This window comes from Cetorhinus maximus, chromosome 5 (genome assembly GCF_964194155.1).
Source record: "Cetorhinus maximus chromosome 5, sCetMax3.hap1.1, whole genome shotgun sequence".
In the NCBI taxonomy this organism is placed as follows: domain Eukaryota; kingdom Metazoa; phylum Chordata; class Chondrichthyes; order Lamniformes; family Cetorhinidae; genus Cetorhinus; species Cetorhinus maximus.
The window spans coordinates 71,921,193-71,947,879 of record NC_135883.1 but is presented as its reverse complement, the minus strand read 5'-3'; the positions used below and the strand labels follow the sequence as shown (position 1 = coordinate 71,947,879).

Sequence of the window (26,687 nt, the reverse complement as noted above, 5' to 3'; positions counted from 1 at the left end):
CTGGGTCAAAATCCTGGAACTCCCTCCCTAACAGCACTGTGGGTGTACCAACACCACATGGACTGCAGTGGTTCAAGAAGGCAGCTCACCACCACCTTCTGAACGGCAATTAGGGATGGCCAATAAATGTTGGCCTAGCCAACAAAGCCAACACCATATAAGTGAATTAAAAAAAACATTTAAAATAAAGAAAAAGAGCTAGAACATGTGTGTTAAGTTTGCTATATAAAGTATTTTGGTTATACGGTAAACATTCCACTCTCCAATTTAAGAATTAAGCTTTTGGTTATTGAAGAAAGATTTTATTCAACTTTAGATTGAGAATATTGCTATTAAAATTGCACTGTAAAATATGAATGTTAAATAAGGATATCTAATCCCAAATATGTTTCTTTCTGATCCTTTTTTATATTTCAACTTGCCTTTTTTGTCAAATTTCTCTCTCTACTGAAGGTGCTGATGTTAGTTAGAAAATATTTCCTCGGGCACTGTTATCCTCCAATGCCTCAACCAACTGGCCACATGAGAAGTAGTGTTCAGTTCTGAACTCCATACCATAGGAAGGCTTACAAGGAGTGACGTCTAGATTTGCTAGAATGATACCTGGAGTCCAAGGGCTTTTTATGATTTTCCCATTGCGAGGAGAGTTTAAACAAATTAGGGTTGTATTCTCTGAAATTTAGAAAGTTAAGAGCCATTTTGATCAAAGATAGTAAACTATAATTCCAGTTACAACTCAAATTTGATCATTAATGCCTTTTCAAGATATTACGATAGATAGAGAGAAACTAATTCCATTGATTGGGCAATCTAGGACTAGGGGACATAGTGTAAAAATTCACTCGGACCTTTCAGATGTAAAAATAGGAAACACACAGGGTAGTGGAAGTTTGGAACTCTTTCTCAAACTGGAATTCATGCTAGATCAATTGTTAATTTTAAAACTGAGATTGATAGATTTTTGTTAACCAAAAGTATTCAGGAATATGGGACAAAGGTGAGTATATGGAGGTAGGTCATAGATCAGCCATTATCCCATTGAATGGCGGAACACTTACGAGGGACTAAATAGCTTATTCTTGTTCCTATGTGTGACTGAGGACATGGAGTGTCAACTGGCAACCCTTGCATGGAGGACATCAGCTGAGCCCAAAACTATCCTTTTATCAATGCTCACATGTGCACAGTTCACATCAGGGGGCACTGGATAATGATCAGAAGCAAGAGTCCCACCTTCTTAGCCTCAAGATGTTGAGGCCAGTGTAGTTGCTGTGGCTGAGATGAGCAGATAAATGATCAAATTTGAGATGTAACTGGGCTTATAGTTTACTACACTAGTACATAGGGCTTTATCGAAGATTGTCAGGGGAGATTTTTGAATCTCTAATATGTTGCACCCTTATATCCCACCTGGCCAAAATTCAGGCCTGGCATTGAGCAGCTGTTTACAGCACAAACTTAACTAGGTTCAAAATAGAAAAATCAAACAGAGGGAACCTGCTGGCAACTTTAAACAATTTAAAATGTCTTGTACTTTATACATCAGAGCATTTTAATAATTTATATAAATGATTACTGCTGGTTTAAAAAGTCTATTCTAATCATCTCTTTAATTGATCTTATGTTGATCAGCATTCCTGATGTGCATTTAATAATTCCAATAGAAGTTGTATGGGTGTTTTAAAAAAACAGGAAGGGCATCCTATACAGAAAAGGTTTGTTGCTTTTATCAGTAGTTCGCTGTCTTGAACATTATCTTGTTACATGACTTGATAGGTACTAACATCCTCCTTAGGAAACTATTAATTATTATATGGAAAAATCAGTTCACTAGCAAGTTTAATGTTACCTTCATTAAAACACCATGTTATTACCATTGTGGAGCAGACATGATGAGCAAGATGTTCAAGTTTGCTATTAGTGTTTGTTATTAGTGTATCTGAAAATGTTTCTAAATAATTCAAATGTCTTTAGAAATGTTCGCTTTCTTTATTGGCATTATTTTTTCAATTTGTGCCTCTTCAAGGAAGAAATTATTTTTGATATTTGTCCCAAGGGAGTAACTTCATCTTTACTAACTCTATTGTGGGCCCTTCCATGCCTAGAAGTATCTTTTGCCCAATGCATATGATTTGGAATTTGGGAACATGTCTCAGACAATGCCACTAATGTACGAGATTTGTACTGAGAGTGGAAACCTGGAATTAAATATCCAGTCAACTTCCAGTTGCAGTCAAAATTATGTTTACCAAGAAGTAGCCAAGTCAAACATTAGGTGCTCCTAAAATTAATAAGTTGTGTGAAGCATGACTTTTATTTTCCAATTTTACAAGCAGCATTGTGGATGGAGTTGAGCCAATCACAGGTATTTTTTTAATAAATATATTTATGTTCATATACATATATGCTTCTAAACTCAAACTTTCATTCACTGATACATTTGAACCATGAATATACCTTTAGAAACTGAACTAGTAAGGACGAGTACAAAGCCAAAACATCAAAATCAAAATGCTTATTGTTTTATGATTCCATATGTGAATGCAGTTTTGACACTTGCCATTATTCTTATCCAAAACTTTGCATTGGGAGTGCAAAATTCTGCACCAGCAGGGCTGAAAATAAAAATGAAAGTTAACAAATGCTGGGTGAACAGCAAACCTCAGAATTGAATCACTGAATTCAAAATGCCACTTTTCTTTGCAGAAGTGAATATTGGCTTCTAATGTAATTTAAGGTGGTACATGTAGCTTACTTCATGATGCCTAAAGCATGACATGGGGATCTTTCATCCCATTTGCAGATCGTTAAGTCAAGTGATACAGTATTTTGTAGGGAAGCCATTTGAAATGTAATTATAGTAGTGTAGCTGGAAAAAATAATTGTAGGTAATACTAATGTCAAGTTTTAATGCAGAGAAGACCATAAGCAATCCCTCATGTCAACAAGACCAGTGATCAAAGTGAAATAAAAAGGAAAGAATGTATCTCCTAAGCCAGTTAAATTGACAGTGAGCAGATTGTGAACAAGTCAATTAGATTAACCTGCCTAAACAACTTAATTCCTGGCAAGAAGGATTCTTTATTTAATATGCTATGAATTGAATAATTTGCATGTTTGACGTGTTTGCTTGAAAGAGAGAGTTCAAGATGGTGGCTAAAATCATTAGTAATCCCATCAATTTTGAACTTCCACATTCAAGCACTATATCAATAAGTGTGCAGACTCCCTTTTGCAAATATTAGCAACGCTGTTCCTGTGAATAGGTAAACTTAGTGGCTGAATACAATCTTTTTGAGGTTAGATGAGGAAAACAGCTGTGTTAGAATTCGTAAGTTAATTTTCAAGATGTCACCTGTAAGATCCATCTCTCCAGTTCTATGAAGCATGCCTTCCTGTTTTCTTTTGGTTAGCCATTTTATGTAAATATGTGATGTCTGTATTTTTGTAAATGATAAATGGGTAAGGTTCAGAGGCCTTAATGTCTCTATGTTGAACTGGTCAAATCAATAATTGAAATTGTGCACTTCAACTTATTTTACCATCGGTGGTAAACTATTGTACAGCATATAAATGATACCATGCTCACAGGTTACAAAGTAAGTTTGTTCTGTTTGGCATTTTTAATGACAAAAATAACTTGCTGGCACAGCATAGAATAATTACTACATTTTGATATTTTGTGAGTTCGATAAAATTGTTTTTGAAATCCGTCTGCATGTAGATGAGGGGTGCTATCAATGCCAAGTATGAAGCTTGCTAATTTTCTTTCATATGGTTATAGTTAGGGTTGTCAACACTCCAGGATTGGCCTTGAGGCTTCAGGAATTGAAGGCCAATCTCCAGGACACTGCTGTGTGCAACCCTGGAGAAAAAACATTGGGATATTAAAAAAAAAATGTTTGTCATTTTCTTCAAACATTTCTCTTTACCAGAGATAGAAGTATTGAGAGTGGGAGAAAAAGACTGACTGACAGTCGAACATCATCCAGTTAGGTAACGAGGCTTTTTGCTTTCCATTTGGCATAGGAAGGCTGTGCGTCACAAAAATGGCTGTGTTGGCCGACTAATGGCAAGAGTGTGGGGGCAGGTCAGGCGATGAAACCTCCAGGAATACATTTAATCACAGTTGGCAACTCTACTTGACTATCCATATAACCTTAGGTATAGGGCTTAGATTCTTCAGTTGAGCGACAGTGGCCCAGCCCTTGCTGCTGATATGTCTGGCCTATCCCCTAGAAATGATGTTGGGCTCTCAGTACATCCACCCACATATGAATGGCCATATTATAATTGGCAAATAATAGAAATATGTTGCAGGATGCACTCTGTGCATAGCTGGCCGCCTGGGCTGGCATGTGACATAGCTGGCCTCCGAGATTTCCTGCAGCCATTCCCTGGCAACTTCCAAGCAGAGATTAAGCCGTCTTCCACAATTATTTAAATAGTTGCACCCCAGAAACTTGGCCTGGATCAGCTATGCATCTTTGAAGTAGGTGGAAGTCCTATTCCATCCGCAGTTCTGCTGGCATTAAGACCAAACAGAAAAGGAAGTGCCACTGGCTTGACCAGCTTGAGCAAAGGGTTTTGGTGCTTGCGCATCAGCTGGAGACACAGTGGTGCATCCGTAGGCTGAGGGTTACATTTTTAGATGTGGTCACTTCGCAGCTTAATGAAGTGCAGTCAGAGAGGGAATGGGTGACCACCAGTCAGAAGAAGGGAGGCAAGCAGGTAGTCAGGAAAACCCCAGAGTGCATCTCACTCAAGAACTGATTTTCTGTGTTGGAAAACGATGAGGGTGAAGGTTCCCCTGGAGAATGCAGCCAGAGCCAAGTTCATGGCACTATGGGTGGCTCAGCTGCACAAGGGGGGAGGAGTAAGAGTGCAAGACTCAATAGTGAGGGATGCAGACAGATGCTTCTGCAGCCATAGACATGACTCCAGGTGTGTTGCCTCCCTGGTGCCAGGGCCAAGGATGCCACAGACGGCTTCAGGGCATTCTGAGGGTGAACAGTCAGAGGTCATGGTTCGCATTGGTGCCAACGACATAGGTAGAAAGAGGGATGAGGTCCTGCAACAAGAATTTAGGGAGCTAGGTAGCAGATTAAAAAGCAGGGCCTCAAAGGTTGTAATCTCTGGATTACTCCCTGCGCCACGTGCTAGTGAGTATAGGGATAGGAGGATAGAAAGGATGGATGCATGGCTGAAAAAATGGTGCAGGAGCGGTGGGGGCGGTGGGGGGCTCTCTAGTTTCCTAGGTCTGTTTCTGGCGAAGGTGGGGCCTGTACAAGTCAGATGGGCTGCACCTGAACCGGAACGGGACCAACATCCTTGTGGGGAGATTTGCTAGTGCTGTTGGGGGTGGTTTAAACTAATTTGGCAGGAGGATAGGATACAGAGTGGAAGTATAGTAGGAGGTGATGCACAGCCAAATATAGAAGGGAAACTAAGTCAGCCTGGAAGGCAGAGCAAATACAGACCTGTTAAGGCACAAGGGAATAATGTCAGGCTGGATTGCATCTATTTTAACACAAGGAGTATTACAAGTGAGGCAGGTGAAATGAGGGCATTGATTAACACACGGGAATATGATATTGCTGCTATCACAGAGACATGGTTGAGGAAAGGGCAGGACTGACAGCTCAATATTCCAGAGTATAGAGTTTTCAGGCATGACGGGGGAAGGGTGGGTATAAAAGAGGAAGTAAGGAGGGATGGTATCTTAGAAGGCTCCTCAAAGGAGGCCATATGGGTAGAACTTAAAAACAAAAAGGGGGCAATCACTTTGCTGGGAGTGTACTATAGGCCTCCAAACAGTCAGGGGGAGATAGAGGAGCAGCTTTGTAGGCAAATCTCAGAGAAGTGCAAAAATAATAGGAGTAATAATAGTAGGGGATTTCAACTTCCCCAATATTAGTTGGGACAGTCTTAATGTGAAAGGCTTAGAGGGGGCGAAATTTTTAAAGTGCATCCAGGAGAGGTTTTTGAGCTAGCACGTAGAAAGTACAACAAGAGAAGGGGCGGTACTGGACCTAATCTTAGGGAATGAAGCCAGGCAAGTGGTAGGAGTGTCAGTGGGGGAGCATTCTGGGGATAGTGACCATAACTCTGTAAAATTTAAGGTAGCTATGGAGAAGGACAAAGATGGACTGGAAATAAAGGTCCTGAATTGGGGGAAGGCCGATTACAATCTGATAAGACAGGATCTGGCCAAAGTGCACTGAGAGCAGCTACTTGGAGGAAAGTCTACATCAGATCTGTAGGAGTCATTCAAAAACGAAATAGTGAGAGTTCAGGGCCAATATGTTCCCGTAAAGGTGAAGGGTAGGACCAACAAGTCCAGGGAGCCCTGGATGTCAAGGGATGTAGAGGATTGGATAAGGAAAAAAAAAAAGAGGCTTATGGCAGATACAGAGGGCTGAAAACAGCGGAAGCTCTAGAGGAGTATAGAAAGTGTAGGGGACACTTTAAAAAGTAATTAGGAAAGCGAAGAGGTGGCATTAAAAAACACTGGCGGGCAAGATAAAGGAAAATCCCAAGGCATTTTATAAATGTACTAAGGCCAAGAGGTTAACCAGGGAAAGTGTAGGGCCCATTAGGGACCAAAGTGGCAATCTGTGCATGGAGCCGCAGGACGTAGGTGAGGTTTTAATTGATTACTTTTCATCTGTGTTCACTCTGGAGAAGGACAATGTAGGTGTAGAAATCAGGGATGGGGACTGTGATGTACTTGAAGAAATTAGGATTGAAAGGAAGGAGGTATTAGCAGTTTTAGGGAGCTTAAAAGTGGATAAATCCCCAGACCCAGATGAGATGTATCCCAGGCTGCTATATGAGGCAAGGGAAGAGATTGCAGGGGCTCTGACACTAATTTTCAAATCCTCTCTGGCCACAGGAGGGGTGCCAGAGGGCAGGAGGACAGCGAATGTGGTACCATTATTCAAGAAGGGTAGTAGGGATAAACCAGTAATTACAAGCCAGTGAGTCTAACATCAATGGTAGGGAAACTATTGGAAAAAATTCTGAGAGACAGGATTAATCTCCACTTGGAGAGGCAGGGATTAATTGGGGATAGTCAGCATGGCTTTGTCAGGGGGAAATCATGTCTAACAAATTTGATTAAATTTTTTTAGTTGTGCAGATGAGGGTAGTGTAATTGATGTAATCTATATGGACGTCAGTGAGGCTTTTGACAAGGTCCCCCATGGGAGAATGGTCAAGAGGTAAGAGCCCTTGGGATCCAGGGCAATTTGGCAAAATTGAATCTACAATTGGCTTAGTGACAGGAGGCAGAGGGTGATGGTTGAACGTTGTTTTTGAGATTGGAAGTCTGTGACGAGTGGTGTACCATAGGGATCAGTGCTGGGACCCTTTCTGTTTGTGGTGTGCATTAATGATTTAGATATAAATATAGAAGGTATGATCAGTAAGTTTGCAGCTAACATGAAAATTGGTGGTGTTGCAAATAGTGAGGAGGAAAGCCGTAGATTACAGGATGATGTAGATGGGCTGGTAAGATGGGCAGAGCAATGGCAAATGGAATTTAATCCTGAGAAGTGTGAGGTGCTACATTTTGGGAGGACTAACACGGCAAGGGAATACACAATGAATGGTAGGACCCTAGAAAGGATCAGAGGGATCTTGGTGTAAATGTCCATAGATCCCTGAGGCAGCAGCACAGGTAAGTAAGGTGGTTAAGAAGGCAGATGGGATACTTGCCTTTATTAACCAAGGCATAGAATATAAGAGCAGGGAGGTTATGTTGGAGCTAGTTAGGCCTCAGTTGGAGTACTGTGTCTGGTTGCCACACTATAGGAAGGATGTGATTACACTGGAGAGGGTGCAGAGGAGATCGACCAGGATGTTGCATGGGTGGAGTGTTTCAGCTATGAAGAGAGACTGGATAGGCTAGCTTTGTTTTCTGTAGCGCAGAGAAGGCTGAGGGGAAACCTGATAGAGGTATACAAAATTATGAGGGGCATAGATAGGGTAGATAGGAAGAAATGTTTCCCTTAGCGGAGGTGTCAATAACCAGGGGGCATAGATTTAAGGTAAGGGGCAGGAGGTTAGAGAGGATTTGAGGGAAAATTTTTTCACCCAGAGCAGGTTTTCACCCAGAGGGTGGTTGGAATCTGGAACACACTGCCTGATGGGGTGGTAGAGACAGGAACCCTCACAACATTTAAGAAGTATTTAGATGAACACTTGAAACGCCATAGCATACAGGGATGCGGACCAAGTGCTGGAAAATGGGATTAGAAAAGATAGGTGGTTGATGGTCAGCATGGACACAATAGGCCAAGGGGCCTGTTTCTGTGCTGTATAACTCTATAACTCTAAACTAAAGATTACAATTCCCTGGCCTTAACTGATGCTTATGGTTTTATATCACCAGTATTCCAGTATTTCCTGGCTTGGTAATTTTTGGTTCTTTTTTTATCATGAAAAGACATGATGTGCAGTCCCATCATTTTGTAAATGAATTTAGTACACAGAGGTGCCGAGGACTAAAACACTCCATAATAATATCTTGAAGGACAGTACACAAAGAAAACACCATAATGGTGCATGCGCAAGGCCCCTGCTCATCTTCCTCTCGTTGAATATCGAAATAAACACTAGTTAGATCTTTTCAATTGTTAAATTATAATGCAGCAGGCTGCCTAAAATTGTATTCTTATTGGCAGGAAGTCCAATTACTTGTACATTACAACTGAATGAACTTGGGGTCGATGTCTGTTCCTGCTGATTTAAAACAGGTTATTGACTGAAAACCTTTCTTCTTTTAATTACCTTGCCTCATGATGATAACAGATGTAAATCGGTGAGCTGGAGGTGCTAGAGCAGTAACAGGACAACAAACTCATATCAAAGCAATGACTGGTTATTTCCTGTGACTCGTGTAATGAACAATAGTGTATCGTGTAACCAAGTTTGTTTTGGCAAAAATACAATGGCCTGGGTATAGGATTGACTTGTTGTCCGGAATGGTGTAATAGTGACAATGGTGCCAGCTAAATAGAGATAAATGTGTGCATAAGACACAACTGTAGCACTCTTGAAAGCTTTGATTGATGTTGTAAACTGACAGTAAAGCTTCAAGTTTCCACAGTTGTTTGAATCCGAGCATATTACAGCCTTAAACATAGGCCTGATTTTTTGGGTTGGTGGGGTGAGGGCGGAGTGGGAGCAGGCACGAGCAGGCCAATTCTGGCCCGCCCAGCGTATTTCTCAACTCCCGAGGATAGCGGGAGTGGGCAGGCACGGACTGACCGCTGGGTCCAATGGCGACCCAGCAGCCTATTTAAATGAAGGCCTGGCAGCCTTTTCTAGGCTGCTCACAATGGCAAATGCAAGGGCACAGCAGAGAGCTTCTGGTGAGCAGGCCAGGCCGGAGTGTAGGGTAGGGAGACAGGGTAGGGGGGCCAGTGTGCCCCTCATTTTTCAAATGATTGCCTTGCTGCCCTCCTCGAGGAGGTGGCAGCACGGCGGGAGGTGCTGGTCCCCCAGGACGGGAGGAGGAGGTCCCCCCCCACATGATGAAACGTGCCTGGGAGGGGGTGGCAGAGGTGGTGAGCTCCCGCGACGTGTTGCGGCGCACCTGGATCCAGTGCCGCAAATGCTTCAACGACTTGTTGCGCTCTGGCAGGGTGAGTACCATGTTGGCATTGGGCATTTAACCCAGCAGGTCGGCTTACCCCCCTGCTGCCCACCCCCTGTCCGCCCCCCACCCACCACAAGTCCAAGTGCAGTGACTGCATTGAATCATTGATGGCATTTGTCCTTTGCTGGGTGGGCCAGCAGATATTGCCCATGCCGAGGTCAGCCTGAGAGGGTGGTGAAGGGATGGGTTCTGCTTCCGCAGCATGTGGTACACTGAGTCCCACATGACTGGTGTAGGGGCAACCTGGAGGAGCTGCACCTCGGCGCTGTGTTAGAACTCCAGGACATGGCCAAGTCAGGGTGATGAGATGGTGGGAGGGGAGCTTCAAGGTGGTGTGGCAACGAACCATCTGGTACGCTCCACGTGCTTGTGCCTCCTTGCTATGGAAGGGTATACCGTGTGGTGCCTAATGTGATGTAGGCAGCATGTGACCAAGGGCTGAGGGGTAGGCCTAGCATCTTTGTGTGTGTTCGGCAGCAACGGGGTGAGGAGGCTCTGGAGCCCTGATATGTCCCACTCTGGTTGGGGTGGGCCGTACGTGAAGAGAGTCCATGTCCAATTTGCACTAATGAATGCTCGTCTCTCATTTTCAGGAAAAGAATGCTCATAATGCAGCAGAGCGGGTGAGGACTGGAGGCGGCCAGGCACAGGTCGGCATTCTTAGCCGGTTTGAGCAGGAGGCCCTGGATTTGGAGGTGCCATGCACCCAGGTTGACCGGTGTCAGTGAGGCTGGGGTGCCACAGCCAGCTATTTATGCCCAACAGTGAGGTCAGCATTGCCTTTCCAGCAGCTATAGCACTGCTGAATGTTAAATGATTTAATTTTGCAACATGGCTTGACCATTGCTTATGGAAGGATGAGCGCATAATGATCCGGGGGACAGGGATGCACATTGACATTGTCTCCACTCTAACTGATCCAATGTCCTTGTTCTTCCTTTCAGCATCAGCGGAGCACGGCCGGGAGGAGGAGCAGCACCTGAGGGCCCTGAAGTCTCACCAGCGTCACACCATCTCTGCCAGGCAGGCACCAGTACAGACACTAGCACCTCGGTGGCAATTCGAACAACGGCTGGTGTCCCGGGGCACAGTGGTGAGGGCACTTCACAGTCGCTGGAGGAGCTGACAGAGACAGAGAGTGCCCATGGCGCCAGCAGTCGGAAGACTTCAGGGGACCAGGCACATGCTCAGTCGGTGTCTGATGATGTGCCTCTGGAGTCGTCCACGATGCAGCAAACACAGGAAATGCGGCCGGGTGTGCAGGAGCATCTAGGGGAGATACATGAGGCTATGCTTGGCTTGGTCTCCATGGTGGAGGAGTCTACACGGACGATCGCCGAAGCAATGAGCCACATGTCCGAACGCCATGCACCCTCCATGGAGTGAGTAGTGACTCTCGTGGAGAGGCTCCTCCAGGAGACCAAATCAGGGCTTCCTGGGGATGCGCTCTGACCAGCAAGCCCTTACATCAGCATTGACCTCAGCTGGTCAGTGCCAGTGTGGGAGATGGTGTGGGCATCAGGTTCCCCAGCTCGGTGTCCATCCGTCTACAGCGAGCAGGGAGGTCCAAAGCGACCTCACTTCAGCGCAGCAGCTGCCTGTCGTCTCTGCGGGCTCCTCTTATGGCGCTCCGGATGAGGGCAGCAGCTCCCCCACCCCTCTCCCAGTGACCATATCATCCAGTGAGTCTGGGGAGATACCAGTTGTGGAACTGGCAGCTCTCTCCCAGGCAGGGGCAGCACAGGCTCCACGGGCCTGAGGATGACTGCCGAGGTCATCGAGGCCAACAGGACAGCACGGTCAGCAGGCTGTCTCACATGCCACTCCGAGCGATGGGGCAGCAACAAGATGTAGCGCCAGGAAACGAAAGCATAAGGCACCTTAGGCCCATCACGGGTTTCTCACTGGTGGTTTTTTTGTTGGCCTGCGATGAGGTCCTTATGATTTTATTGAATTTGTAACACTCTACTCTTTTTTTGTAATAAGCTGCTTTGTTTCACACATTAAATTCAGATATGTCACCATGGCTGAGGGTGCCTCTTCTGCATGTGTATGGTTTCCAAATCTGTAATGAGTGCTTTTTTCGACATTCAGCTTTATTAACAATGCCCTTAGTTACTGTTGCTAACCTGGCAGATTTTGCACTTAGGTGTCGAGTGTCAAGCCAACAGCCCAGGCTTGTCCTGGAGGTCCATCTGCTAGCTGAAGGTTCGTTGGATTAAAGCCTCCCGGGTGTCCCTGCCTCCCTGGAGTATGCCCGGGTCAGCATCTACCCCCTCAGCATTTCCCTGTGTGTGCTCATCCTCGGAATCACTATTGGACTCATCATGTGCAGCCGCAGCCACTGCATCGATGTCTTCATCGCCCACTGCGTCGCCCCTTTCCAGCACAAGATTGTGGAGAGCGCAGCATGCTACCACTATCACCGACACATGATCTAGAGGGTACTGGAGAGCGCCCCTTGAGCGGTCCAGGCAACGGAAGCACATCTTGAGAAGACCGATGGTTCTCTCCACCACAGCCCTTGTGGTGCCGTGGCTCCTATTGTACCGCTGCTCAGCCTCTGTTCTTGGATGGCGGAGAGGCGTTAAGAGCCATCTTCTGAGGGGATAGCCCTTGTCACCCAGCAGCCATCCATCCCGCTGGGCTGGAGCACTGAAGAGCCCCGGCGCCTGGGAGTGTCTGAGGATGTAGGCATTGTGGGAGCTGCCTGGGTACCTTGCACAGACTTGTAGAATCAGCATCCTGTGATCACACACTATCTGCACGTTCATGGAGTGGGAGCCCTTCCTGTTGACGAAGGCACCGGGCTCACCCGCTGGCGCCTGGATGGCCACATGTGTACAGTCTATAGCACCCTGAACACGGGGGAAACCAGCAATGGCCGCAAAGCCTCTTGCTCGCTGTGTCTGGCCCCAATGGTAGTGGATGAAGGTCAATGCATGTCTGAACAGAGTGTCTGTAACCTGCTTGACACAAGTGTGGACAGCTGATTGGGAGACACAGCAAAGATCCCCCACCGAGCCCTGGAAGGAGCCAGAGGCATAGATATTGAGGGCAGCAGTGACCTTCAGAGCCACTGGCATGGGGTGTCCACCCACACAGTTAGGGGAGATCTCAGGCCCAATCATCTGACAGATATAGTTGACTGTCTCCCTTGAGAGACGGAGCCTCCTTCGGCACTGCACCTCAGTCATATTGAGGTAGCTGCTTCACCACCTGTAAACCCTGGCAGCAGGATAGTGGCGTCTTCTGCGGCCTTTTCTGCCTTGAACTTCCTCTTGGCCCTGCCCCTCTTGTGCCTGTGCCTGTCCTCTCAAAGGCTCCCCTGGAGGCTGATTGTGCACTCCTGGCCTCCTCCTTATTCTATCCCTCCCTTGCTCCTCAGAGGAGCTGCCTCCAGTGGACAGTTCAGCTTCCATTCCCAAGCTAAGGGAAGGCTTCCTGAAACCTGCAGGCCCAGAAAAAATTCCTCATTGCAGAGTGCTGACCTGAAGGTTAAGAGTCCAGAAAAAGCAGCTGGGATGTGCTCTAAAGTACTGCAGATCACACAGGCAAGTTTGTAAAACTTTCAAAAATAAATACTTGACTGTGCACATTCACGACCCCACTCACCCCTCTTATCCCGCCCGTGGATGAGGTTAATACAAATGCCTCCTACCCGCCTGCCTGTTGCGCCTGTGCAATGGCCTGTTAATTAATGGCAGGCATGTGTCGGACATCATCGTGCGCCCGCCCAGCCAAATATCACAATGGCGCGTGGTGACCTGGGGACGCTCGCCCGCCGTCACCGCGCGGATGTGTGGGGCCCGCCCACCACACGACAACAGGAAAATTCTGCCCATAATGTCTCTTCTGTCAGAATGCAAATGCTTTTATTTACTTGATCATCAGAATCCACGCCTTCATCGCTTATCATCTGTGGATACTAGATTGTGCTAGCGGTTTGCATCTCACGAGTGGATAATGGATATTTCACAACGTAGTGACACTAGACCTCGAGGACAGTACAGGGCTGTCAGGCGCATTGACCTCCACCTAGCAGAGGCTGAACGCCAACTGTCTGACACTTCTTCCTACCTCACCCAGGAACATGATGCCACCATTGAACATCAAGCCGTTGTTTCCCACAACTGTCATTGACCTCATATCTTTTGGAAATCTTCCATCCACGGCCTCCAACCTTATTGGTCCTCCAACCCTGAACTTCTCTCCAACTGGGCTAGCTGGCTTTACTGCAAAATAAGTTTTTTTATAGAATTAAAGTCCTCCTTATTTTTCTATTATGGTGGCAATCTTGGTAGGTACTAATGGGGGGGTGGGGGGACCATCTTGATTAAACAACTGATCATTTTACAATTACAAATTGTGGGAGTGGGACAATGTAGATAGCTCTGCCGGAGAGCTGATACAGGTACGATGGGCCAAATGGCCTTCCTCTGTGCGATATTATTGTATGATTCTATCAATTGTAAAATTGTAGCATGTGTGAAAAACAAATCATCAGTGATAGCGGTACATTGATGTTTGCTGCCCCCTAGTGGCATTATTGCTGTACTTTCTCACAAGCTTTACATGTCTAGACTCATGGTGAAAACTACCAGTTTTTTGCCCACAGCATAATGATGATGCGTCATCATTGCCTGTTTAATGTCAGTTGCTTCTTTCCTGCATTGAGTTTGATAGATATGCAACAAACCGCTTTGCTCTTGTTGAGTCTCTGGAGAAGGCAAATCAAACCATTATGCTCTCAGGTCATAAACATGTTATTTTCCTCCAACATTTCAAAAGAATGTGCAATGTTTTAGAAATTGTGTTGAGTGAGGAAAGTTGATCAAATACTCGCACAACATTCTGCTGTTTTCTTGGTTTGTATAACTTCACTCCAATCTATGGTATTTCCTATTGACAGGCATAATTTACTGACTTACAACATGTAACGCCATTCTATTTCTTTCCAGTTTTGTTTTGTCTTCTGTTCTGTGATTCCAAAGGCGCCAGAAACTCACTGCTGTTCCATTTAAGTGATATATTTTCATATATGAACATAGAAAATAAGTGATAGCAAGCTGTTAGACTCTAGATGCATTACAGCTGAGGTTCATCTTGCTCGAACCTAATTTCTACAAATGTGTAGTTTTCAGCACTGAATAGTGCTCAGGAGTGGACAGTGGGAACTGTGATGGGACTTCCTATCCTCTGCCTAGAGCCACAGAAGCCAACTGTGACACTCCTGTACTAGAGATTGCCTGACTCAGCACTGCCCTGTACTACATGGAATTGAAGTGTGCTGCACTGATAATCTCTCACAGGAGCTCTATCACCAATCCCACAATATGTGAATGGAAAATGTTACCTGTGTTCGTATGCACTGATTAAAGCAGCCATTTCTGATTTATGACAATAGGAAACCACCTAACTGTATTCAATTAACTAGCCAGTTGTGGATCAGACTAAGAATGGAGTGTACTTTTCTGGACCCTTTCCTGCCACAAATGTTCATTAGAAAATCAAGGGCAATACACACCCACAATTTTTGGATGCATGCTCTTGGCAAATTAAATCAAGGAGCATTGACCCCCAAAATTTTCATGTGTACCAAGAGATTTAAAAGAATACAGCACCTAGCAGTACTTGGGTACTGCACTGGTAGGGCTTCAGTATTGGTGTGTGATGTATTCCATTCACCCTATGGAGAGGGGAAACCTTGTGTGGTGATCCTAATTCCTCAGATTGTGCACTGAGACAAGCTTATGACCCCAAAGAGTTTTGATGCTTCAAGTTTTCAGACTGATGAAGAAAATGGTGAGATGAATGAGAACGTTATTTGTGCTGAATCAGGAGTTAATAATTGGAAGATGTGTAAGCGACAGTGTAAAATGATGCACCCATTGAGGAGCTCTGTCTAAAAGGAGCAAGGGCTGGAGAAACTATAGAACTCATATTTTGACTCATACTGCATGTCTCCTTGCTGGAAGATTGATAATGTTATCCATATAAGCTAAAAGTAACACAACTGAAAACTAAAGAGTAAAAATTCAAATTTGGGTTAAGAAGCTCTAAAAAGATAATTAGGCCAAATGCCCACATTTTTCTTATGTTCTTGTCAGGATTTGACAATAGTTGGGTATAACCTAATTGAAAGACACCATCAGTTGCATAATTTTAAACAACTGTGAGAGTGTTGCTTACGTAGATTTAGTAAGACATTTTTTGCAAGAGGTGTCGTCTTTCAGGTGAAATGTTCAACTGATGCCCTGTCAGCTCCCTAGCCAGAGGCTGGGAATCCTGCGGCGAGTAACTCACTTCCTGACTCCCCAAAGCCTGTCCACCATCGACAAGGCACAAGTCAGGAGTGTGATGGAATACACCCCACCGACACACAGTAGCAGCAATGCGTACCATCTACAATATGCACTGCAGAAGTTCACCAAAGCTCTTAGGCAGCACCTCCCAAACCCACAACCACTACCATCAGAAGAACAAGGGCAGCAGATAGACGGGAACACCATCACTTGGAAGTTCCCCTCCAAGCCACTCACCATCCTTACTTGGAAATATATCGCTGTCCCTTCACTGTCGTTGGATGAAAATCCGGAACTTCCTCCCTAACTGCACTGTGGGTGTACCTACACCACATGGACTGCAGTGGCTCAAGAAGGCAGCACACCACCACCTTCTCAAGGGAAATTAGGGATGGGAATAAATGCTGGCCTAGCCAGCAAAGCCCATATCCCTTAAACGAATAATAAAAAAACATTAAAAGATCCCACAACACTATTCAAAGAAGAGCAGTGGAGGCCTGACTAATATTTTTCCCCTCAACAAGCATTACTTAATTACTTAAACAGATTATCTGGTCGTATTTGTTGGTCCTTGCTATGTGAAAATTGGGTGTTGCATTCCCTACATTACAACATTGATTACACTCAAAGTATAACTATTTGTTGTAAAGCACTTTGGGACATTGAGGTTACATTAGATACTATACCAATACAAGTTTGTTCAATTTTTTTTGATTGAATTGACGATCATTTTCAGTGTTAGTGTTCAATGATTATTTCAATGATTTGTTTATGTAAGTGGCTACAGGATGCAATCTAACATCTTAAAGGATAATAAATAAGGGTTAATTAATTCTAATGCGTAGAAAATTGTGGGCACCTCACATTTCCGGCATGCACTGGCAGTGGACAAGGCTCCCTGGTGGCAGTTTGGATTTGTAAATTGACCTGCATATATATGCTCCCTGTGAATAGAAGTGAATTATATTCTTTGTTTTAATTTCAGACTTGCTGAGTCTCGAACAAACATACAGTGCAAGAATGTCTCAGTAGATCTTCAGGACCCTCTGGTAGAAGATGCCCTCCTCCAATCCCAGACTTAAGCAAAGCGTGTCCATCACCTACAGACTTGGACAAAGAAGTTTTGTCACCTCATCACTTGGTTCAGGCAAAGCTGCCTCTCACTTCTTGATTGAGATGTCATTCTAATCACAATAACTTTGGCTTGGTTTTGGAACATGCCGAGAGGAGAGAGCTGGAGAGCAACACGCTGCTTCTGTTTGGCTAAACACACTAGAAAATCAACATGTTTTCCTGTTTATTCATTTTTGATGCTTTAACAATAACCAGACTTTTCAAAGAGTATTTAGATTTGAACCATGATTTTCACGGAACAATTGTTTTTTGTCTTAGTTTGGTAACCATATCTGTGCTGATTGACACACAAGTATCTTTAGATATAAACATGCTAAGAAAGGGAAGAAGGATGGGAGCAGTGATTTCATATATAAACATAATGTGTTATTACCTTTGGAATTGGCACATTGCACAGAAGCACACAGGAGAGCATTGCATTGCAGAGTACTCAAACATAAGTGGAAGTCTCCAAATAAGTTTGCCTACTTATTGTCACCATTCAGTGTTTCCATAGATGGTGGTGGAAAAAATAAAGCATTACTTGGCAAGCTTATTCTGACCATTTCTCCTTGAGTACTGCCACAGGTGGCACAGAATTTCAGATATACTGAATTTGCTGAAGTACAAATTAGATTTCTTTCAGAAATAACATTATGGGATATGGAATATGCATAATTTGAGAAGTGGCAGGTGGTAAGTATAGTGTGCTTGGGAGGAAGGAGGTGACTTTAGACGAATGGTTTCCAAAGCACTCCATAGATTTTTTTTGTCATTTCTGGACCTGTTGTACACTAATTAACAGAGATTGTTTGCTATGATTAGTGACTGCCCCTGAAGTCAGGGCTGCATTTGACCGAGTGTGGCATCAGGGAGCCCTAGCAATAATGGAATCATTGGGAATCAGGGGAGGAAAAACTCTCCACTGGTTGCAGTCATACTTAGCACAATGGAAGATGGTTGTGTTTGTTGGAGATCAGTCATCTCAGCTCCGGGACATCACTGCAGGAGTTCCTCAGGGTAGTGTCCTTGGGCCAACCATCTACAGCTGCTTCATCAACGACCTTCCTTCCATCATAAGGTCAGAAGTGGGGATGCTCGCTGATGATTGCACAATGTTCAGCACCATTCGCGACTCCTCAGATAATGAAGGAGTCCATGTCTAAATGTAGCAAGATCTGGACAATATCCAAGGCTGGGCTGACAAGTGGCAAGTAACATTCATGCCACACAAGTACTTGGCAATGACCTTCTCCAACAGGAATGAATCTAAACATCACCCCATGACATTCAATGGCATTACCATGGCTAAATCCCCCACTATGGGGTTACCATTGACTGTAAGCTGAACTGGACTAGTCATATAAATACTGTGGCTACAAGATCAGGTCAGAGGCTAGGAATCATGCAACGAGTAACTCACCTCCTAACTCCCCAAAGCCTGTCCACCATCTACAAGGCACAAGTCAGGAGGGTGATGAAATACTCCCCACTTGCCTGGATGACTGCAGCCCCAACAACAGTCAAGAAGTCAAGACATCCAGGACAAAACAGTCCGCTTGGTTCACAGCCCATTCACAAACCTTCACTCCCTCCACCACTGACACACAGTAGCAGCAGTGTGTACCATCTACAAGATGCACCGCAGAAACTCCTTAGACAGCACCTTCCAAACCCACAACCAATACCATCTGAAGGACAAGGGCAGCAGATACATGGGAACACCACCACCAACTGGAAGTTTCCCTCCGAGTCACTCACCATCCTGACTTGGAAATATATCGCTGTTCCTTCACTGTTGCTGGATCAAAATCCTGGAACTCCCTCCCTAACAGCACTGTGGGTGTACCTACACCACATGGACTGCAGCGGTTCAAGAAGGCAGCTCACCACCACTTTCTCAAGGGCAACTAGGGATGGGCTATAAATGCTGGCCCGACCAGCGAAGCCCACATCCTGTAAATGGATTTTTAAAAAGTCAACAACATCCATTGTCATTGTTTCAAGCAACCAACAGAATGGCAAAAGGAAATTAAATGGCCTTAGGAATTGCTAGGAAAAAATAAGACTATGTTCATAGAATAGCATCATTAGGGGAATTTCACCAAAAAAATGGCAGCCCATCATACATTGGGCTGAATTTTACAGGCCACTTGCAGGCAGAGAATCTGGTGGGTGTATCTGTAAATTAGGGTGCCCGCCCGCACCCCTGCTACTATTTTACGGGTGGTGGAGAAGTGTCAGGTGGGCCACCCCCTGCCTGTGGCCCAATTGGAGCCTTTAAGTGGACAAATAATGCCTCCTTCAATACTGGCAGTGACCACTGGTCCCGTTATGGCACAGACCTGCTGGTCTCCGATTGTGCAGCAGCTCTACATGGCAGGACTTCCTGCTGGAAACTGCCAGAATTCCCGCCTCATATTAATGAAAGAGCCATTGGCTGAAATTTTAAAGCAGGCCGAGTTGGCCAAACAGAGGTGGGCTTGCCCCCAAAATTTATACTGGGGTGCAGGCAGCCCACCCCGAGTGTATGATCCGGCCTATTGAATACCAATTTGTGCAAAGAATAAACTCCGCGGAGTTGATAGTTATATGCTTAATGGCACCACTGCAAGGGACAAGGGCAGCTTTGATAAGATGGTTACTGCTAGTATCATTGACAATTAATCTGCTACCTCCAACCATCTGAAAACCAGATGTTACAACTAATACCTACACAAATATGCCCAGGAATCCACTTGTAACATTTTCCTACTAAGTGGGAAGATTATCAAGGTCTGCTGCAAAGGATTCCCGCCTATAGCTATACCGATTCAATTTCTGCTCTACAAGCTTCCAAGTGATTGTGGTTGCAGATTACTGATATTCTTAATGCGCTAGAATGTTTGAGAATTTTGTGCAAAATTGAGTTTATTTATAAGAGACAAAAGCATCTTTAATCCCGTAAACAAAAAGAAGTGTATTCTTGAATTGATTCCTCCATATTGAAAAATGTAGGCAGAAAGAATATACATGTTCTCAATGCTCATGCCTTCACATCAAGTGGAATAGAATCATATTATATGAGACAAAGAATGGTCACAGAACATTGTGTTTTGTTTGGGTCTGTGTTTTGTTTGGGTCTGTCAGATTGTATCTTTGGAGAAATGATGTATGCAGTTTGCTGGACTCGGGGTGCTGTCGATGAAGGTGAAATATTTAAATATTCTTGTACAAAGCAGGTCAGTTTTGGAGACCATGGGCTGCATTTTACGGGAGGAGTGGGCGATGGTGGTGGACATCTCACCCCTTGAAAGTAAAGTTGGCTGGACTTGCTCCGTGCCAGCCTACCCCACAGCCATGACACGCTGCAGGTGAGCTAAATTGGTGAACAGTGGGACTTGCGCCCCTTGTTTGGGAGGAAGTCCCTCGCTCAGGAATTGCTGGCCAATCCGATCAGAGATTTAGGGCAGGGGAGGGACCCTGGAGTCCAGGGAGAGGGGGCTGGAGGCCAGATTCTGTCGGGCAGAGGGTGTGGAAGAAAGCGGGGTTTGGCATCTTGGGGGGTGGCAGAAAGCCTCCCCTGATGCACTGAGAGCATCCCCCAAAAGAGGTACCACCACAAGAATTGATGCCCCCCTTCCCGGCATGGTTCATGTAGGCTTTTTTAAACGTTCTGCCCACTTCTGCCCAACTGCCCATGCCAAAAGTGTTATGGCACAGGCAGCGTATTATTCAGGTCAATAGGCTTGTTAACAATCCTAAATAATCTTCATTATTTATTTACATATGGAGGGTGGGCTGCTGATTTCAGCGCCCACCCACCTACTGTATTATAGGTGTAAGCTTGGGGTGGGTAGGAAGATGGTGGGCTGGCCACATGACCTATTTTACAGGCCTCACCCCTCTGCCGAACACATGCCTGGTAAAACCCAGGCACTCAAGTTTTAAATACCTAATTCTGCCATTTAAAAAAAATTCCTATTTAAAACAAAATTAGAAGTCTGAGATCTGCTCTCAGAGCATACTTTTAACACATTGTTACTATTTCCCTATGATACATGGTGGCATCTAATGCAGTTAGGAAAAAGTTTTACCATTTTACAATGCCACAGTAATATACAACCAATATATTCCTCTTCCCAAGAGGGCATTGGTAACCATCGGCTTCAATGGCAAAGTATTGCAGTGGTTTGACATTGACTCCTGCTGTATGGTTGACCAGGAAACTCTCCTGCTCTATTGCCTGCCATCAGGCACGTTGGAAGGATTTACAGGTTGATGATCAACTTGTTTGGCCACATTATGCATGCACCTTCTGTGACCATCAAGTCCTGAAGTGGGACTTGAACTTGGCACTTCTGGGCTAGAGGTAGGGGTGCTACCGCTGCGCCACAAGACCTCCGACATATTAGGGAAGGCAAATAAATTACTAAACAAATAACAAAAGAGATATGCCTGTATACATTTTTCAAAACTCAACATTGCAACCCTCATAGCTATAGTCTCTTGAAGTTACCTTAATTATGAATTTTGAAGGTGTCAAGGACAATTTTTTTAATAGCATTGAAAGCCTTCACTGAATTTAGATCAATAATAAAGTCTCCTTTGTATTCAGGTTGAGATTTAAAATTTTGAAGAAAATTTTCTTCACAGTTGAAGGAAAACATGGTGATGTAATGAGCTTTAGCTGGAACTAGTATACATAATACATCCATACTTTACTGGGACTAGTATAGATAATACACCCATGCTAGGTAATAACACTAGTTATTCACGGTTTTCTCTTTGAATCACAATTGTAAATTTTAAGCATTTTTAAAAATTAAATTAAACTGGAAATGCTGCAGATTTTTAAGCAGCAGCAACTTTGTCCTAAGATTAAAATGCTGCTTTACAAAGATGTTACTTTACCAACCAATGCTGCTGTAATTAGCAAATCGAGAGCTTTTTAAAAAAAACCAAGAAATGACACTGGATTAATGTGCTTTTTAAGCCTATTTTGTTGTACAAATAATTTTGAAAAACCTGTATATTTAATATAAAATCTATTTTGACCAGCCTTCAGTGTAATTAAATAAATAAGGTTGTGCTGTGGACTGAGCTTTGTTTGGCGGTACAATGTGGGTTTTGGTATTTTATACTAGCACATTGAAAATGTTGGCAGCGATGACTTATATTTGTTTAAAAAATCCAAACTGTGGTTATGAAGAACTCTGAATATATTTAAACAAAATGAAATAACTAATTTATTCCATTGTTAAACATCTTATTGACATTTTGTAATATAATTTATGTTACCAACTGGAACCACTGTACTTACCATAGACTTCTAGATTAATTAGCAAGCTTCATTAATTTATTTGGTCTGTGACCTGTGCCATTTAAAAGTGCTCATTGAAATACAAACAACACTGGGGCAATATAGTATTACTGCAAATAATTCAAAACATGAAGCTGCACTATGAGTTATTGCAAGTTAGCCAGAAATGTTGAGACTGAATGCTAATAATAGAGGCAGACTGAAGTTCGTACTTGCTGGTATCTATGCAAACGAGTTGTTTAATTCCACATTTCTGTTGTTTGAATGCAATCTGCAGAAGAATTCTCTTACAGACCATCTAGTTTGGACTACTTTGCACTGCAACCTTTTCAGTAATACAGCACTGACACTTCTATCAAACCTGCTTTGCAAATGCTGCTTTAATATTACCAGTTTTGTAAATCTACACCCTGAAAGCATTAGGAAATTTCCAACTGGCTCTGTATGTTGATTAGCACACACGGGTAGAGCTCTGTTGTAGTTAAGCTCAGTGTGAAGCCCAGTGACCCATACAATAACTGAATACAGTAGGTGTAATATAATGGCAGCATTCTGTAAACTTCACAAATTTATTGACAGCTTCCAATAATAATTCACAATTTGATATTGTTATATTCTAATGACTGCCTACAACTGTGCTGAATTTTGGATAAAATCTGTACTATAATAAAATCACTACCATTGCTTTTTACAATTAATGTACATGTGATAATAAAAATCCTGAGACATTTATCAGATGAGAAGGATTTTGTCTTTTTAACTGAATGAATGATTAGCTGCAAAATGGAGAACAAAAGGTGGACATTAGCACTGAATGCACACACATTCCCAAAGTGCTTTCCAGGGTGATAGAGGGACAAATGCACAATTGAAGAGAAAGGCCTTTGGCAGGTCTTTGAAATCAGGGCGGGAAACAGATGTTTGAGAGATAGAATTCTAGAGAGTGGGGAAAAGGCACTTGAAGGAGCAGCCATCAGCGATGAAGCAAGAAGAGACAGCAGGCCAGAATCAGAGAGCTGGAAGGTACATAGAGGTTTATATGTACAATAGGGGTGATTGCAGACATTCTAAGGGACAACATCATAGAGACACTTGAGGGAAAAGATGTCAGTTCATTCTTTGAGATGCAGCAAGCTAATGAAGCTGAGCAAGGATTAGGGGTATTGAGAATGCGAGTCCTTGAGTGGGATTTTCCCGTCAGCACACTAATGCAATGGGGGGGGAGGGGTGGGGGGGGGGCATGAAAATCGGCATTTTACCCGCTGGCTGCATTGACGGGTTTTCGCACCATATCACCCACTTCCCGTCTCTTTAAATATGCACGCATGGGAAACACGCCGGATTGCTGGTGGGTGACCTCTGATTAGCACATCCCGCCATGAGCTCATGGCTTCCTCACTCCAGGCATCATATTTAAAGAGCAGCCGTGCACAGCGTTCTCAATGTCTGCAGCCCAGGAATGCTCCACTGAAGACATGGTCCCAAAAGCCAAGAACACAGCAGCCCCCAAATTCAGTGACACCTCACTGGAACACCTTTTTGACACCATGGAGGCCTGCTGCGATGTCCTCTACCCCCACTCTGGCCGCAGAAGGTCCAGCAAGCTCACCAATCCAGCTTGGGAGGCGGTAGCAGTGGTGATCAGTGCCAATACTGCACAGAAGAGGTCAGGCACCCATTGCCTGGTTAATTATCTCATCCATGCCATCAGGGTAAGTCAACCATCTCATCAATCTCAACTCACATACTCTCACAAGCTCACCACACATTCACTAGCATCTCACTCACTGCCAGCTCAAAGGACATCACCACCCACTCTCTCACACACACACACCCTCACATCTCCATCTGGCCTCATCTCCTCTAGAGATCGTGTTCTCATCCCGTCCATGGTTGCCCTCACTGCCCATACATGCCAGGCATGCTTATCACCTGCCCTGGCATGTGTCTTGCTCATACTCTCTCCATCTGTATTTTTGCAGGACAAGATCACACACAATCGAAGGCTGGGGGTGGAGTGCTGGAACTCAAGGTCCTCTCTCGGTTTGAAAACTGAGCCATTGAGCTGGGTGGAGAGGATGTGGACCGTGCCTGCATCGACGATAAGGTCGGCGGCACACACCCAAGTGAGGATCCAGCACTAGCTCATCCCTCAGACAACAATACCGTGAGTGCATTGTCCTGTTTTAGAGTCACCTGCCGTGCACGAATTATCTCTTCTTTCCCAGGAACCTCAGCCAAGCACCCAACAGCCCTTAGCTTGAGCCCCAATGAAACCTTGGATGAGGATCCTGTGGATACCACAGCAGAAAACCCGTCACAGCGCTCACCCACACCCTCCAACAGCACAGAGACACACCACAGTGGGACTTAGTTCTAGAGCAGGCTCGGGGTCACAATCTGGTGAGCACATCACCCAACCTGGTCCATAGCAGGCTGAGGCAGGGACATTCGGTTCGCCGGCAGTTGGAGGATTGCTGGAGGCCAGGATTCTGCTGAGGCAAAGTCAGGTGATGAGCCTCTGGACTCGGTCCTCAATCAGTTGCTGGAGCTGCAACAACAATCACGGGAACATCAGGAAGGGATGTCCGCTGCTTCCCTCAGATTGCAACGGACGATGGAGGAGTCCGTCCGTATTCAGGCTGAGGTGATAGTGCCAGCAAACCAACGAACCAAGGTCAACTCTGGCAGGATGGTGGCCGCCATGGAGACCTTGGTCCTGTTCTAGTTTAGGAGCTGCACTCCATCGCTGTAGCTCTTGGTGGCACCCATCAGTGGCCATGCGAGTGGGAGGGCAGGGCAACTCGATCTCACTCCAGCTGCCCCTTCTCCTCAAGCAGTCAGCCAGGGGCCCTCAGGCACCCAAAGGGAGGAGGACCAGCATTTGGACACCCCAGGACCATCCACCCAGGTGACTCCAAGAGTGCCCAGCAGATCCCAATCCCCTCCTGCTCATCATCTCCAGCTCCACCCTCCGAGGAGGGTGCACCTGCCCGACAGCAGGACACCCAAAGCAGGCTGGGCCCTCCAGGTCTCAGCCCTCCACAGGATGCCTGCCAGAGTCATCACAGACAGTGTGTAGCAGTCAGCAGGCTGCCTCCGCCTCCACTGTGAATGTCAGGAGTGCACACAGACGTTGTGGTAGGGTTACAAAAATATGAAAAATTTAGGAGTACAACGGTGGCATGGGCGTTCACAACATGTATAAAATGTTCCCAAATGTAAACAAAATTGCACCTTTTCACATCTGCTGTTCTGTATGCTTTCTTTTTATGATGAGCTGTGTTGCTGTCAATCAGGTGTGATACCATGGCTGCCTCCCCCCACTTATCACAGATGTCACTATCATGGGCCTCTCGCCTATGTAGTGTGCTTCCATATCACCACAGTGTGTGCACCTTTCTCAGATCATTCTCGATATCAGTGATGCCTCTGCCTTAATGTTAAGTGCGCTTGTGGAAGGAACCTTGTTCACATGCTTTGCAGGGTCATTTTACATTTATTCTTGGCTGTGTAAGATTGAGGCAGAGATGTTCTCCTATCTCATCTGGATTTTTGAAAGGTGATGGTGTAGTGTAGAAGGAGAGGTGTGTTCACATATGGAGAATGGTCATATATCATACAGCTCCATGAGCTCTCTGTCGTTCGGCAGGGTTTTCATGCTACGAGCCCATACTCAGAGCTCGTGTGCGCTCCTGTCTGCCAACCACGTTTCCGACTTTCCAAGTGTACATCTGCTGAGCTCACCAATAGGTGGGAGCACCTCATTACCTCAAGGTACCAAAGATCTGCCCCTCTCAGCCACATTATTGCAATGGCGCTCAAACCTCCAACCTTTTTTATTCATTCATGGAATGTGGCTAGGCCAGCATTTATTGCCCATTCCTAATTGCCCCTGAGAAGGTGATGGTGAGCTGCCTTCTTGAACTGCTGCAGTCCATATGGTGCAGGTACACCCACAGTTCTATTAGGAAGGGAGTTCCAGGATTCTGACACAGTGACAGTGAAGGAACAGCGATATATTTCCAAGTCAGGATGGTGAGTGACTTGGAGGGGAACTTCCAGGTGGTGTTGTTCCCATGTGCCTGCTGCCCTTGTCTTTCTTGATGGTAGCAGTCATGGGTTTGGAAGGTGCAGTTGAAGGAGCCTTGGTGAATTCCTGCAGTGCATCTGGTAGATGGTACACACTGCTGCTACTTTGCGTCAGTGGTGAAGGAAGTGAATGTTTGTGGATGTGCTGCCAGTCAAGCAGACTGCTTTGTCCTGGGTGATGTCAAGCTTCTTGAGTGTTGTTGGAGCTGCA

At 44.9% G+C, this 26,687-nt stretch overlaps 1 protein-coding gene across 1 annotated transcript in view; it reads left to right on the top strand.

Moving 5' to 3' along the window:
• LOC144680722 (low density lipoprotein receptor adapter protein 1-A-like) overlaps positions 1 to 23,115 on the top strand; it is a 156,020-nt gene extending 132,905 nt beyond the window's left edge. Inside the window, exon 9 of the mRNA XM_078541999.1 lies at positions 16,955 to 23,115. Coding sequence (XP_078398125.1) covers positions 16,955 to 17,051 — 97 coding nt within the window. The 3' untranslated portion in view covers positions 17,052 to 23,115. The remainder of the gene's footprint in view (positions 1 to 16,954) is intronic.
• Positions 23,116 to 26,687: the final 3,572 nt, after the last annotated feature.